At 63.3% G+C, this 11,918-nt stretch overlaps 8 protein-coding genes across 8 annotated transcripts; 5 read left to right on the top strand and 3 right to left on the bottom strand.

Annotated features, from left to right (window-relative positions):
- Positions 1–498: 498 nt before the first annotated feature.
- MICPUN_57798 (predicted protein) lies at positions 499–1,953 on the bottom strand (the record flags this gene model as incomplete). The annotated part of the gene is made up of 2 exons (XM_002501304.1): positions 499–1,828; positions 1,889–1,953. The coding sequence occupies 2 exons, from the start codon at positions 1,951–1,953 to the stop codon at positions 502–504; spliced, it is 1,392 nt and encodes a 463-aa protein (XP_002501350.1). The 3' UTR covers positions 499–501.
- Positions 1,954–2,136: 183 nt separating this feature from the next.
- Positions 2,137–3,198, top strand: MICPUN_80902 (predicted protein; the record flags this gene model as incomplete). Its single annotated transcript, XM_002501689.1, has 1 exon — positions 2,137–3,198. The coding sequence occupies one exon, from the start codon at positions 2,137–2,139 to the stop codon at positions 3,196–3,198; it is 1,062 nt and encodes a 353-aa protein (XP_002501735.1).
- A 401-nt stretch (positions 3,199–3,599) lies between these two features.
- Positions 3,600–4,558, top strand: MICPUN_100023 (predicted protein; the record flags this gene model as incomplete). The annotated part of the gene is made up of 3 exons (XM_002501688.1): positions 3,600–3,689; positions 3,989–4,036; positions 4,244–4,558. The coding sequence occupies 3 exons, from the start codon at positions 3,600–3,602 to the stop codon at positions 4,556–4,558; spliced, it is 453 nt and encodes a 150-aa protein (XP_002501734.1).
- Positions 4,559–4,866: 308 nt separating this feature from the next.
- MICPUN_100022 (predicted protein) lies at positions 4,867–6,339 on the top strand (the record flags this gene model as incomplete). The annotated part of the gene is made up of 1 exon (XM_002501687.1): positions 4,867–6,339. The coding sequence occupies one exon, from the start codon at positions 4,867–4,869 to the stop codon at positions 6,337–6,339; it is 1,473 nt and encodes a 490-aa protein (XP_002501733.1).
- Positions 6,340–6,428: 89 nt separating this feature from the next.
- Positions 6,429–7,296, top strand: MICPUN_57794 (predicted protein; the record flags this gene model as incomplete). Its single annotated transcript, XM_002501686.1, has 2 exons — positions 6,429–7,180; positions 7,266–7,296. 2 exons carry the CDS (start codon positions 6,429–6,431, stop codon positions 7,294–7,296), a joined length of 783 nt encoding a protein of 260 aa, XP_002501732.1.
- Positions 7,297–7,416: 120 nt separating this feature from the next.
- MICPUN_80462 (predicted protein) lies at positions 7,417–8,313 on the bottom strand (the record flags this gene model as incomplete). Its single annotated transcript, XM_002501303.1, has 1 exon — positions 7,417–8,313. The coding sequence occupies one exon, from the start codon at positions 8,311–8,313 to the stop codon at positions 7,417–7,419; it is 897 nt and encodes a 298-aa protein (XP_002501349.1).
- Positions 8,314–8,691: 378 nt separating this feature from the next.
- On the top strand, positions 8,692–10,137 carry MICPUN_80764 (predicted protein; the record flags this gene model as incomplete). The annotated part of the gene is made up of 1 exon (XM_002501685.1): positions 8,692–10,137. One exon carries the CDS (start codon positions 8,692–8,694, stop codon positions 10,135–10,137), a length of 1,446 nt encoding a protein of 481 aa, XP_002501731.1.
- Positions 10,138–10,157: 20 nt separating this feature from the next.
- MICPUN_93957 (proteasomal ATPase) lies at positions 10,158–11,802 on the bottom strand (the record flags this gene model as incomplete). The annotated part of the gene is made up of 3 exons (XM_002501302.1): positions 10,158–11,151; positions 11,310–11,407; positions 11,652–11,802. The coding sequence occupies 3 exons, from the start codon at positions 11,800–11,802 to the stop codon at positions 10,201–10,203; spliced, it is 1,200 nt and encodes a 399-aa protein (XP_002501348.1). The 3' UTR covers positions 10,158–10,200.
- Between the last annotated feature and the right edge of the window lie 116 nt (positions 11,803–11,918).

Raw genomic sequence — 11,918 nt, 5'->3', positions numbered from 1 at the left:
CGGGCGTATGCGTACCTCGGGTTTGGGCTCCTCTGCGGGCTCCTCTTCGGCCGCGGCCGGCTCGGCGGCGGGGGCCTCGTCGCCGGTCGCTTCACCGCCCATAGCCTCCTCCAGGCGGGCCACGAGCACGGCCTTGAGGCCCTTGGTGTCCAGGCCCCTGGCCTCGAGCTCCTTCTTGAGGGCCGCCACGGTCATCTCCGCGGGTGACTTTCCCATGGTGACGATTGCGCTTTTCGATCGAGGTGTCAGATCCTCGGCGGCAGTGTTGTGATGAGAGGAGCGCAGAATTCTTAGGTCAGAAGTGAAGTCGCCACCCAGCGGCTGGGCAGCCTGGTCTCCCCAGCGTGGGATGCGTTCTTCGAGCTGTCGAGCAGTCGATGTTTCATCACAAACCCAATAAAGTGGAAGTTGGCACGTTTCCGCCGTCGCCTCGCCGTTCCGCCGCTGGGCACGCCGATAAAGCTGACTAGAAGGCGAGTTACACCGGGCTATTATCTACTACTATGGACCCCGATCGCCTCGCGGGTGTGCGACGTCGTCCGTCCGTTCCCTCCACGCGCGCTCATCCGCGATGGGCGGCGGCACCTCCCACTTTCCACGCGAGTCCACGGTCATCTCCGCGGGGCTCGAAGGATCTGAGCGCACCTGCCGGCCGGGTAAACCCTCCTCCGTGGCCTGCGCGCATCTCTCCCGGTACCGTCGCGCCAACTCCGGGTCGTCGCGGCTCAACCGCTCCTCCAGCCTCGCGTACTCCCTCTCCGCGGATTGGATCACCGCGGCCATCTCCTCGGGCGCGCGTTCGGGCCCGTGGTGGTTGACGAGGCATCGATAGAAGTTGAACGCCCCGGACGCGACGTCCTCCTCGTAGTCGTACAGGTCATCGGAGAGCTCGACGAGGAGCTCGGACGCGGCGAGAAGGTCCCCGTAGGGAACATCCTCGGCGTCCCCGAGTTTGTCTTCTTCTTCTTCGTCTTCTTCTTCTTCGCGTTTTATCTCGCAGCCGGTGCCCCGGCGTCTTCTCTCGGCGTCTCGCGCCTCCCTCCGCTGCTTGCGCACCGACGCCAGCAGCACCAGGTTCAGGACCCTGTAGTCGAAGCTCTTCTTCTTGAGCGCGTCCAGGGCGTGCCTCGCGTCCTCGTCCGTTAGTTTCGTCCCGGCGGCGAGCTTGCCACACAGGCGACGCTCCGTCTCCCAATACGCGGATCCCCGCGAGAGCTCCCACTGAAGGCGTGACCGGACGCGACGGAAGTGTTCCGCTCCGAAGTGTTCCTCGAGGCGGCACACGAGCTGCTCTAACGTTCGCGCCGTCCCCGACCCGCCGCGCGTCTCCCCGCCTTCCATCCTCCCCGCGCACTCGTTGGCGTCGTCGAGCTCGTAGATTACCGCTTCGGTGAAGGTCAGCGCCGGGAGATGGGCGAAGACGTCCGCCGTCTTCGTCGGGTCTAGGCCGTGGAACATGAAGTACGAGGAGACGAAGTCGTAGAGGGTGGACCTCGCGCGGGTCAGACCGCGGAGTGTGATCCTCGGACCGGCGGACATGGCAGATCTGTCTTGCGCTGGAATGCTACTAGGAAACTCTTCTTTGATTTCCTTCTTCACGATGGCGGAGAGGTTCGTGGCGGTGGTCTGCCTTCTTGCCTTCACCTCCGCCCAGTACGCCTTGTTTTTCAACTCGGCTTTTCTCGCGAGTCCCTTCGATGGGCATCCCGGTCCCTTCTTCTTCTTGACGTACTTGCTAGGCATGCATGCTCTGCTTGTGTACTTGCTCTGTGCTCGAACTTGTGGCCACGACGGTGACCTTGGAGGTTCCAGGAAGTGATGACTGTGCCTGATTTACAGGGAGGAAGAGTTGCATAAATAGACAATTACCAGGCTAATACTCAGATACATTGTGCAAATCGAGAACGATAGCCATACGACGTTTTTATGAGATTCCTTCACGGGCCACTCCATAGACTACTCGCAGTACCCAGCAGGCTGCCAAGTTTCACCCAATCGGACCCAATCCCGTTTTTCACGACCAGGGGGGAAGTATGAGGGATGACTTTTCTTACTCCCGGGGTGGTCGTCTCCAGGCTTACGTACGTATCGCGCGCTCGCGCTTGCGTCGGGGCTCGGACCGCACGCTTCCCAACGATGCCCCCCACGCCGCCCATCTCCACCGGCGCGCACGATGCCAAGTACGAGCCGGTGGACGTCAAGACCCTGGGCCAGGGCAACTTCGGCACCGCCAAGCTGATGCGGCACAGGGCGAGCGGGCAGCTCTTCGCCATCAAGTACATCGAGCGCGGAGACAAGATCGACGAGAACGTCAAGCGCGAGCTAGTCAATCATCGCCTGCTGGACCACCCGAACATCATCCGCTTCGTCGAGGTGCTGCTCACGCCCACGCACCTCGCGATCGTGATGGAGTACGCGGCTGGGGGCGAGCTGTTCGACCGCATCTGCGGGAAAGGACGGTTCCACGAGGACGAGGCCAGATTCTTCTTCCAGCAGCTCATCAGCGGCTTGGAGTATTGTCACGGCCACGGGGTGGCTCACCGCGACCTGAAGCTCGAGAACACGCTCCTGGACGGTGGGGAGGTCCCCAGGCTCAAGATTTGTGATTTTGGCTACTCGAAGCACTCGCTCATCGACTCGGAGCCCAAGTCGACGGTGGGAACCCCGGCGTACATCGCGCCCGAGGTGCTGTCTCGTAAGGCGTACGACGGCAAAGCCGCGGACGTGTGGTCGTGCGGGGTCACACTGTACGTCATGGTGGTGGGCGCGTACCCGTTCGAGGACCCGGCGGATGCGAGGAACTTTCGAAAGACAATCATGCGGATCCGCGGCGTCAACTACGCGTTCCCGGCGCACATCGCCCTGAGCGAGGAGTGCAAGGACCTGATCAAACGCATCTTTGTGCTGGACCCGGTTCACAGGCTGAACATCGCGGGCATCAAGCAGCACCCCTGGTTCCAGCGCAACCTCCCGGCGGAGCTGCAGAACGCGGTGGTCAACGACGGGCCGGACCCGAACCAGATGCAGAACCTCGACGAGCTCATGTCCATCGTGGACGAGGCCAAGCACAGGCCCGGGGATGGCGCGCACGGGGCGCAGGGTGGGATGATGGGGGGCAGCGCTGACTATTACCCCGACGAGGACATGGACGACGACATGGGCGCCGGGTTGTCTGGGGACTACGGGGCGTACGACTGACGACGCGGAGGGGTTCCTCGGGCGTCAGTGGTTGGGGCGTCGGGCGCCTGTTGGGGCGGGGGCGTTCGTCGTGCCATCGTGGCTCGACTCTTGTAAGCATTATTTCCAATCGATCACACGACCGTGGGTGTTGCTTCGCCGGAGTGGTGCCGCCTGTCCTCTTTTTACCGGACGAAGACTCGCAGCGGAAATTTACATCAGTGTATTCCACACATCCTTTTGAATATAGTTTACCGTTAGAATGTATTAATTGAATTTACCATCCAGTGGCACCATAGTCAGGTTCTGCGACCGACCCATCGAAATAGCTCGAGCTCGGAACAAAAAATCGTCCGCGAAAAGAGGTTTCAGGTTATTTTCGTGTAGGGTTTGCTCACTTTTCGCGCTCGAACAAGCACGACATGGCGTCTTCCTGCGCTGGTATGGTGTCGGCGGCGAGCCTCTCGGCTCGTCGTGGTGTGGCGGGTAACGGTGTTGCCGCGCGCAAGGCGGTGAGTGTCGCACAAAGTACCCCGCGCGGCTGAATTAGCGTCGGGATTGCCTCTCCCGGCTTTATTTTTCTATGGGCGACGTGGCAGAGACTCGCGAGGACCGCCGGCCTCCAGAAGGCGCCGTTCGGCCCCGCGGGCGACTCGCCATTCGGTCTCCGAGCGCAGCAGCGATATCAGGCGATGGCGAAGCCTCGATTTCCGCTCCGCATCGCCAGCTGCGTCGGTCGCATGCGTCGCATCCCTCCGCCTCCGTCCGTCGCGCAGTCGCTGATTTATCCTTTATCCACTTCCTCTCTCAGGCTGCTCGCGCGCCGGTGCGCGCTGCCTTCGCGGTCCGCGCGGAAGCGGTGAGTCCCCGAACCCCATGAATGAACGCATCGATCGGGAATACCCTTTTAAAGACGTTACTGCCGTCGCATGCGCTGAGAGCGCGTCGTGTCGGCGGCATCGCGGCGTCCGTCCGGCGGCGTCGGGACGGCATCTCGTGCTCCTCTCTGAAAAGCGCGTTTGCTGGTGCATTTTCTCACATCCTCTTTCCAACTCCCTCTCTTCAGGCTTCCGTGGCTGCGGCGAAGATCCGCATCAGGCTCAAGTCCTTCGAGGTTAACCACATGAAGGCTGCGTGCGACAAGATCATCGAGGCGGCCACCTCGACCGAGGCTTCCATCTCCGGCCCGGTGCCCCTCCCCACCAAGCGCCGCATCTACTGCGTCCTCCGCTCTCCTCACGTTAACAAGGACTCCCGCGAGCACTTCGAGACCCGCACCCACCACAGGCTCATCGACGTGCACCAGCCCACCGCGCAGACCATCGACGCCCTCATGAGCCTCGAGCTCCCCGCCGGCGTCGAGATCGAGGTGAAGCTCTAAGCGCGATATGCTCTGTTTGATTCTTTCTAGCCCTGGGGGTTGAGGTGCAGGCAGCAAGAGGGCGGCGCGCTGCCGGGCGGAGGTTGGCGTTATTAAGGCACGGAGGGCGGGGTGGCTATCCCCACTCTGGTAGTAGCACAGCGTTGTGTGTACATAGCATAAATGTAATGGCTCCATGCGAGAGTTCACACAAAGACACGTCTCTGACTGCTCCTCTCAGTTCGCCCATTTGAGTTTCTGTTTTTGGCGCCGCTCGCCCCTTGTGTCACACAACTTTAGGCAGATCGGCACGGAGGGGGCGGACTTAGATGCCTCTGTTGCCCAGCGAGCTGCAGGGGCGCTCCCGCCGGCCGACGCGTGGCGCGGGCGGAGGTGCGGGCAGGCAGTCGCGAAAGGACACCCGGCGCGTCGTGCGCCTGGTGCTCGCCAACCTCGCGCTGGTGGCTCTCCTGTACTGGATGCTCTTCGCGCGGGGCGGATCGACGAGCGCGTCGTCGAGGGCCCCCGCGCGTCATCGGTACTCGAACGGTTGGATGTCGCGAAAGGAGATGCTGGACATGCAGCGACCTCCGGGCGCGATGGACCTGGCAGAGAGCGCGTGGAACACCGCGCAGGAGGACATCCGCGCCATGCGGGAGTCTCTGAGACACGCCGGGCAGAACCTGCACCAGGTGCGAAAGGCGCGCCACCTCGGCGACGATGACGATGACGAGGGCGCGTGGGACTCCCAGGGGAACCCGCGAGTCCGCGGCGCGCGCGCGGGGAAGCGCGGGGCGCGGCGAGAAGGCTCCGGCGCGTCGTCGCTCGGCGAGGTGACCGAACCCTGGCTCGTGGTCGGCGTCCCAACCGCGCCTCGCGCGGGTGACGCCGACTACCTCACGGAGACCCTCGAGACCCTCCTCGACGAGCTCCCCGACGACGCGCGACACCCGCTGTTCCGCAGGGTCCTCGTCGTCGTCATGAACGCCAAGCCCGGGCGGCACGAGGTGTTCGATCGGGTCCGCGCTCGTTTCGGGTCATCCGGGTCATCCGGGTCATCCGGGTCGTCCGACGACGAGTTCGCCGCCAAGGCGAAGACCTACGTGCGTTTCATGGACAGCCCGGGGACGTACGGGGACCCGACGCCGAATAAACCGGACCCCGACGACCTTGACAACCCGGGGAACATCCCCGGGCACGCGGTGCGTCAGCAGACGGCGGATCTGGCCACGCTCATCGACGCAGCCGCGGCGGAGTCCGGCCCGGGCGCATCCGCTCCCTACTTCATGTTCATGGAGGATGACTTCAGGACGTGCGCGGGTACGATGAAGGCGCTGACGTACTTGGTGGAAAAGGCGGACGCCGTGTACCCGCAGTGGCTGGGCGTCAGGTTCAGCTACGGCATGAACGGGGTGGTGATGCGGCGGAAGGATCTGCCTCCCTTTGCCGAGTACCTCGCGACGCACGTGTCGAGGCAACCGCCGGATATACTGTGGCGCGAGTGGGTGGAGGGGAGGCGCGAGGATGTGCGATCGCACACGCTCGGACGGAAGGTTCTGGTGTACAAGTGGAACCTGATGGAGCACGTCGGGGAGGTGAGCACGTTTGCGGTGCGGCCCAACCGGCCAAAGTGGCCGCGGTGTTACGACCAGATGAAGGAGGTGTGGAGCCTCAGCACCGCGGAGAAGTTCGACGGACTGAGGTGCGACGACGTGGACGTGAGCCCGTGCGTAAAGAGGCTACGGGTGAACATGGAGGACTGGCGTGGGGCGACGCCGTCCTTTCCCTGGACTAGGCAATAGCGGAGGAGACAGTTTCTTCATCCTGTCACACGACAAAAACAAATTCGGGGACGGACACCTCCTCACTTACGTGGCGCGCACCGCTCGCCATGTGCGGCCGAGTGCGGTCCACGCTCGGAGCGGACCAAGTCGCGGCTGCGTCCGGCGGCGCCGCGTGGAAAAACCCCGACCAGTACGAGCCTCGATACAACGCCTCGCCCGGTGCGTCCCTCGCCGTGATACGACGAGCCGAGTCAGGGGAGTCGACCAGCGATCGGGTCGTGGAGACGATGAGGTTCGGCCTCGTTCCGTCGTTCACGGACCCCGGGGCCAAGGTGGACTTCTACAGGATGTTCAACGCGAGGAGCGAGACGATCGCGGAGAAGGGCGTGTTCAGCCGCTTGCTCCAGCGAAGGCGGGGCGTGGTGCTGATCAACGGGTTCTACGAGTGGGCCGCGGAACGGGCCGGGTCATCGCAGGTGAAGCAGCCGTACTACCTACACCTGGAAGGGAAAGGAGGCGGGTCCGAGGGCGACGTGCTGCGCTGCGCGGCGCTCTACGACCGATGGAAGGGCGCCGCCGGCGGGGAGCTCGTCACGGTGACCATAATCACCGTCGAGGCGTCCGAGCCCCTGCGATGGCTGCACGACAGGATGCCCGCCGTCCTTCGCACCGACGCGGATGTCGCCGTGTGGCTCGAGGGATCCGACGACCGACCGTCGAGCGCCCTGAGGCCGTACGGCGAGGCGGACATGAAGTGGTACCCGGTGACGACCAGGATAAACAGAGGGGACTTCGAGGATCCGTCGTGCTGCGAGCGGACGAGGAGGGCGGCGGAGAAGGACACGGGAAGCGTCGCAAAGTTATTCTCGGTGGCGGCCAAACGCGACTCACCCGCGAGGGTTAAGGACGAGGCGGCGGGGGAGAAGAAAACGCCGGGGGATAAGAAACGGCCGGGTGAGACGCCACCCGCGGTGACGGGGTCCGGCGGGGTCAAGCGCGCGAAACCGAGCCCGGGAGGGGGCGGCGCGCAGAGGTCGCTTCACAGCTTCTTCAAGAAGACTTGACGGGATTGTTTTTTCCAATCGCAGCCGACACTCACGCGTCTCGAAACACCACCGCGGACGCGTACGACACGCTGCTGTCGTTCCAACCCGTCGCCGCGCTGCTCTGCTCGTACCTGGTGAACTCTACCCTCGTCTTGTCGAACCCACCGCTCCTTCTTAGCGTCTGGAGCAGCACGCCGATTGGGTGCCGGCCGCATATGGTGTTTCCCGTCTCTTTCAGGTACGCCGCGAACGCGTCCGCGTCCTTGCTCTCTATGATCTCCATCCCGCGCCGGTCCATCTCCTCGATCTGCTCGTGCAACCCGACGTCTTTCCTGCCCTCGTCCCACGGCTGGTACCCGAATCGCTTGCCCCAGTGGCAGAAGTCGCTGGACACGATGAACAGGTTGGCGTCGTCGTCCAGGTACGGCGCGAGGATCTCGCCGTACGTCGCCTCCGCGTTGGTGCTGAGCGCCCCGACCATGATGGGCACCAGCGTGGGTCGATCCCTCTCGGGTAGCACCTCGAAGCACTTGAAGATGTACGGCAGGTGGAGCTCGAGCGAGTGCTCCGCCTCGTCGACGTCCACGTCCATGTCGACGAAGTGTCCGGTGGCGCGCAGTTCCTCGTACACGCCTCGGTCCACGGCGAGGTCGCCGAGCGGGGTGGCGTACGCGGCGCACTTGCTCAGCGCGCATCGACGGAGGAACACGTGGTGGGACGGGCCGAGGAGGAACACGCGCCTGACCCCGGCCCCAGCGTCGACGTTCTTGTAGCCCCAGGCCGCGGCGGGCCCGGAGTAGGAGTACCCGGCGTGCGGTACGATGAGCGCTCTGGGTGTGCTTCCGTGCGACCCCGCGGCGTCCAGGAAGCCGTCCAGCTCTTTGGAGAGACGCGCGCGGTCCGAGGAGTACCACGAACCGGCGTGGGAAGCCTCGCGCGTGGCCATGGCGACCACTCCCGGACAGCCCCGCTCCGTGCGTTGTTATCCTTCGGTCCGCCCGAGAGCGAAAGAAGTGCATTTGAGGTCGAATTACCAAATTAGGTCCATTTTTCCACAGCAGGTCAGTTTCATCATCAAACGGAAAAGACATAGAACATCAACATTTCATTGCATAAGAGTTAGTTTATGCTAACATTAAATAGGAACCCACCGCCGCCAACCAACTCGCTTTTTTGAAACGAAAAGCGATTCGCCGCCGCCCACTGTATGAGGTGCGCCACACACGCAAGCCCCTCGTTCACCACCTCCGCTCGCTCAACCCGAGCCCGCGTCAGTCGCACACGCACCGTCGCGCACTCGTCTTCACTGAACCGACCGAGAGCCATGGCCGTCAACGAGGAGAAGATCGACGCCCTCATCCTCCGCCTGCACGAGATCGAGGCTGTCAAGTTCGGCGAGTTCAAGCTCAAGTCCGGCATCATGAGCCCCATCTACATCGACCTCCGGGTGATCGTGTCCTACCCCGACGTGCTCGCCTCTGTCGCCGGATGCATGTGGGACGTTCTCAAGGCGAACGGTGCGGAGTTCGACAACATGTGCGGCGTGCCCTACACCGCCCTCCCCATCGCGACGTGCATGAGCCTGAACAACGACTGCCCCATGCTCATGAGGCGCAAGGAGGTGAAGGACTACGGCACCAAGAAGGCCATCGAGGGCGCCTTCACCGCGGGTCAGACCTGCCTCGTCGTCGAGGATCTCGTAACCTCCGGCGCGTCCGTCATGGAGACCGTTGAGCCCCTCAACCAGGTGGGACTCAAGGTTAAGGACGTCGTGGTCCTCATCGACCGCGAGCAAGGCGGCGAGGCCAGGCTCGCGAGCAACGACCTCCGCCTCCACGCCGTCCTCCCCCTCTCCAGGGTGCTCAAGACCCTCGAGAAGGAGGGTAAGATGTCCGCGGACCTGGTCCAGAGCGTCAAGGCTTTCATCGCCGCCAACCAGACCGGACCCAACGCGAGTGGAAACGAGATGGGCGCTGCGGAGACCCCCAAGCGCCTTGCCTACGCCGCCCGCGCCGAGCTCACCGCCAACCAGTGCGCAAAAGACCTCTGGAACCTGATGGAGACCAAGAAGACGAACCTCTGCGTCGCCGCGGACGTGGATACCGCCGCGGAGCTCATCGAGCTCGCAGACAAGCTCGGACCGGAGATCTGCATCCTCAAGACGCACTGCGACCTGTACCCGGATTTCGACGACACCTTCGGCTCGAAGCTCCTCGAGCTGGCCGCCAAGCACAAGTTCATGATCTTCGAGGATCGCAAGTTCGCGGACATCGGCAACACCGTGGTGGGCCAGTACGGCAGCGGCGTGCACAAGATTGCCGACTGGTCGCACATCACCAACGCGCACATCGTCCCCGGCAGTGGCATCATCGACGGACTCAAATCCGTCGGCCTCGCGAAGGGCCGGGGCCTGCTGCTTCTAGCGGAGATGTCCAGCAAGGGCACGATGGCCAACGGCGCGTATACCGAGGCGGCGGTGAAGATGGCGGCGGAGCACCCCGACTTTGTCATGGGCTTCATCTCCACCAGGCCCAGCGCCTGGAAGGCAGAGTGGAGCAAGGGGCTCGTGCAGATGACGCCGGGGGTGCAGCTCGGCGGCGGTGGAGACGCCATGGGTCAGCAGTACAACACCCCGGAGAGGGTTATCGGCGAGTGCGGCTCCGACGTCATCATCGTTGGGCGCGGTATCTACAGGGCGGCTGACCCTGCCGCAGCTGCAGCGGAGTACCGCAAGGCCGGCTGGGACGCGTACACAGCCGCCCTCGCGTGAATGTTTCACTAGCAAATGTTCGTTTTGAATCTCTGAGTTTATTACACATATCCAACGCGTGGTCTAGGTGAAGAGCTTGGCGACGGAGATGTTCTTCTCGCTGTCCTTCTGCATCACCTTTGACACCGCCATCTCGAAGTCCTCCTGGGTGACGTGGACGCGCCTCTCGCGCAACGCGAACATGCCCGCCTCGGTGCATACCGCCTTGCTCTCCGCCCCCGACGCGCCGCCCATCTTGCTCGCAATCTTCTTGAGGTCGATGCCCCGCACCAGGTTCATCTTTCGCGAGTGAATCTTGAGGATATCCACGCGCGAATCCTCCGTGGGGTTGGGGAACTCGATCTTGCGGTCGATGCGCCCTGGGCGGAGCAAAGCGCTGTCCAGAATGTCCAGGCGATTTGTCGCCATGATCACCTTGATCTGGTTGCTCGCCTCGAAGCCGTCCAGCTGGTTGAGCAGCTCGAGCATGGTGCGCTGCACCTCAGAGTCCCCGCCACCGCTGCCGCGCGCGCTGCCGATGGAGTCAACCTCGTCCATGAAAAGAATAGCGGGCGCGTTCTCCCTCGCCATGACGAACAGCTCGCGCACCATCCTCGCGCCCTCGCCGATGTACTTCTGCACGAGCTCGGAACCCGAGACGCGGATGAAGCAGCAGTCGGTGTGGTGCGCCACGGCTCTCGCGAGGAGAGTCTTTCCGGTACCCGGGGGACCGTACAGGATCACACCCTTGGGCTGAGCGATGCCCAAGGACTCGAACAACTCGGGGTGCTTGATGGGCAGCTCTACGACCTCCTTGATCTCCTTGACCTGCTGGTCCAGGCCTCCGATCATATCGAAGGTCGAGTCTGGCACCTTCTCAACCTTCATGAGCGACACCAGCGGATCGACCAGGCTGGGCAGCACCAGGTGGAGCGTGTACGAGTCGTTCTTCAGCGCGACGCGCTGCCCAGTGGAGAGCTTCTCGATCTCGATGTCCTTCGCCACGTCCACGACGTACTTGCCCTCGGGATGCACCTGTCGCGCGGGGAAAACAGGGCGGAAAAAAATCGTCAGCCAACTGTGGGCTCTCCGTGCGAACGTTGGGCCGGGGGATGAAAAAAGAACCGCGACGCGACGCGTCGCGGGGGCGGTCGCGCGCGCGGGAAGGGGCCGACGGAGGGATCGTTTCGTACCTTGACGAGCACCTTGGTTTTCCCCATGACCTTGACCACCTCACCCACGTAGGATCCGGGCTCCTGCAGCAGCTGGATCTCCTCCCTCAGCATCCTCACTGCGAAAAACAAAAGAAGAGGGGGTGTAAGTGGGGGAAAAGTTGAAACGGGCCAACCCTAGGCGGGGCTCGGAGCCGGCGGATCGAGGCGCGGGTCAGTCGGCGAGGCGCCCATCCTCCGCGTGGAATTCGCCGACGCGTTGGACAACCGTGCATCGCCCCGCCGGACCCGCGGACGGGCGCGACGCGGCCACGTTCCGATCGGCCGGATCTGACCGGATCTGGGCAGGCGGGTGGGACGCACCCTTGTGGTTCAGCTCGTTGCGCTGTGCCTCCAGACGACGCAGGTTCTGCGTCTTGTCCCTGACGGCCACCTCATACTCCTCAATCTTGGCCCTGTAGTAGCTCCGGAGGCCATCGCCCCCGGCGTTCGTCAAAACCTCGGCGGCACCCATGGAGCGCCTCGACTCTGAAACACGAGAGTCGCGAGCGTCCACGATCTTCGCAGAGCGGCATTTGAACTTCAGCCTATTTGCCTTATGATGGGTTTAGGGTGGTCAAATAACCATAC

The sequence above is a fragment of the Micromonas commoda genome, chromosome 4 (genome assembly GCF_000090985.2).
Source record: "Micromonas commoda chromosome 4, complete sequence".
Lineage (NCBI taxonomy): Eukaryota > Viridiplantae > Chlorophyta > Mamiellophyceae > Mamiellales > Mamiellaceae > Micromonas > Micromonas commoda.
This window is presented reverse-complemented; position numbering and strand designations above follow the sequence as displayed.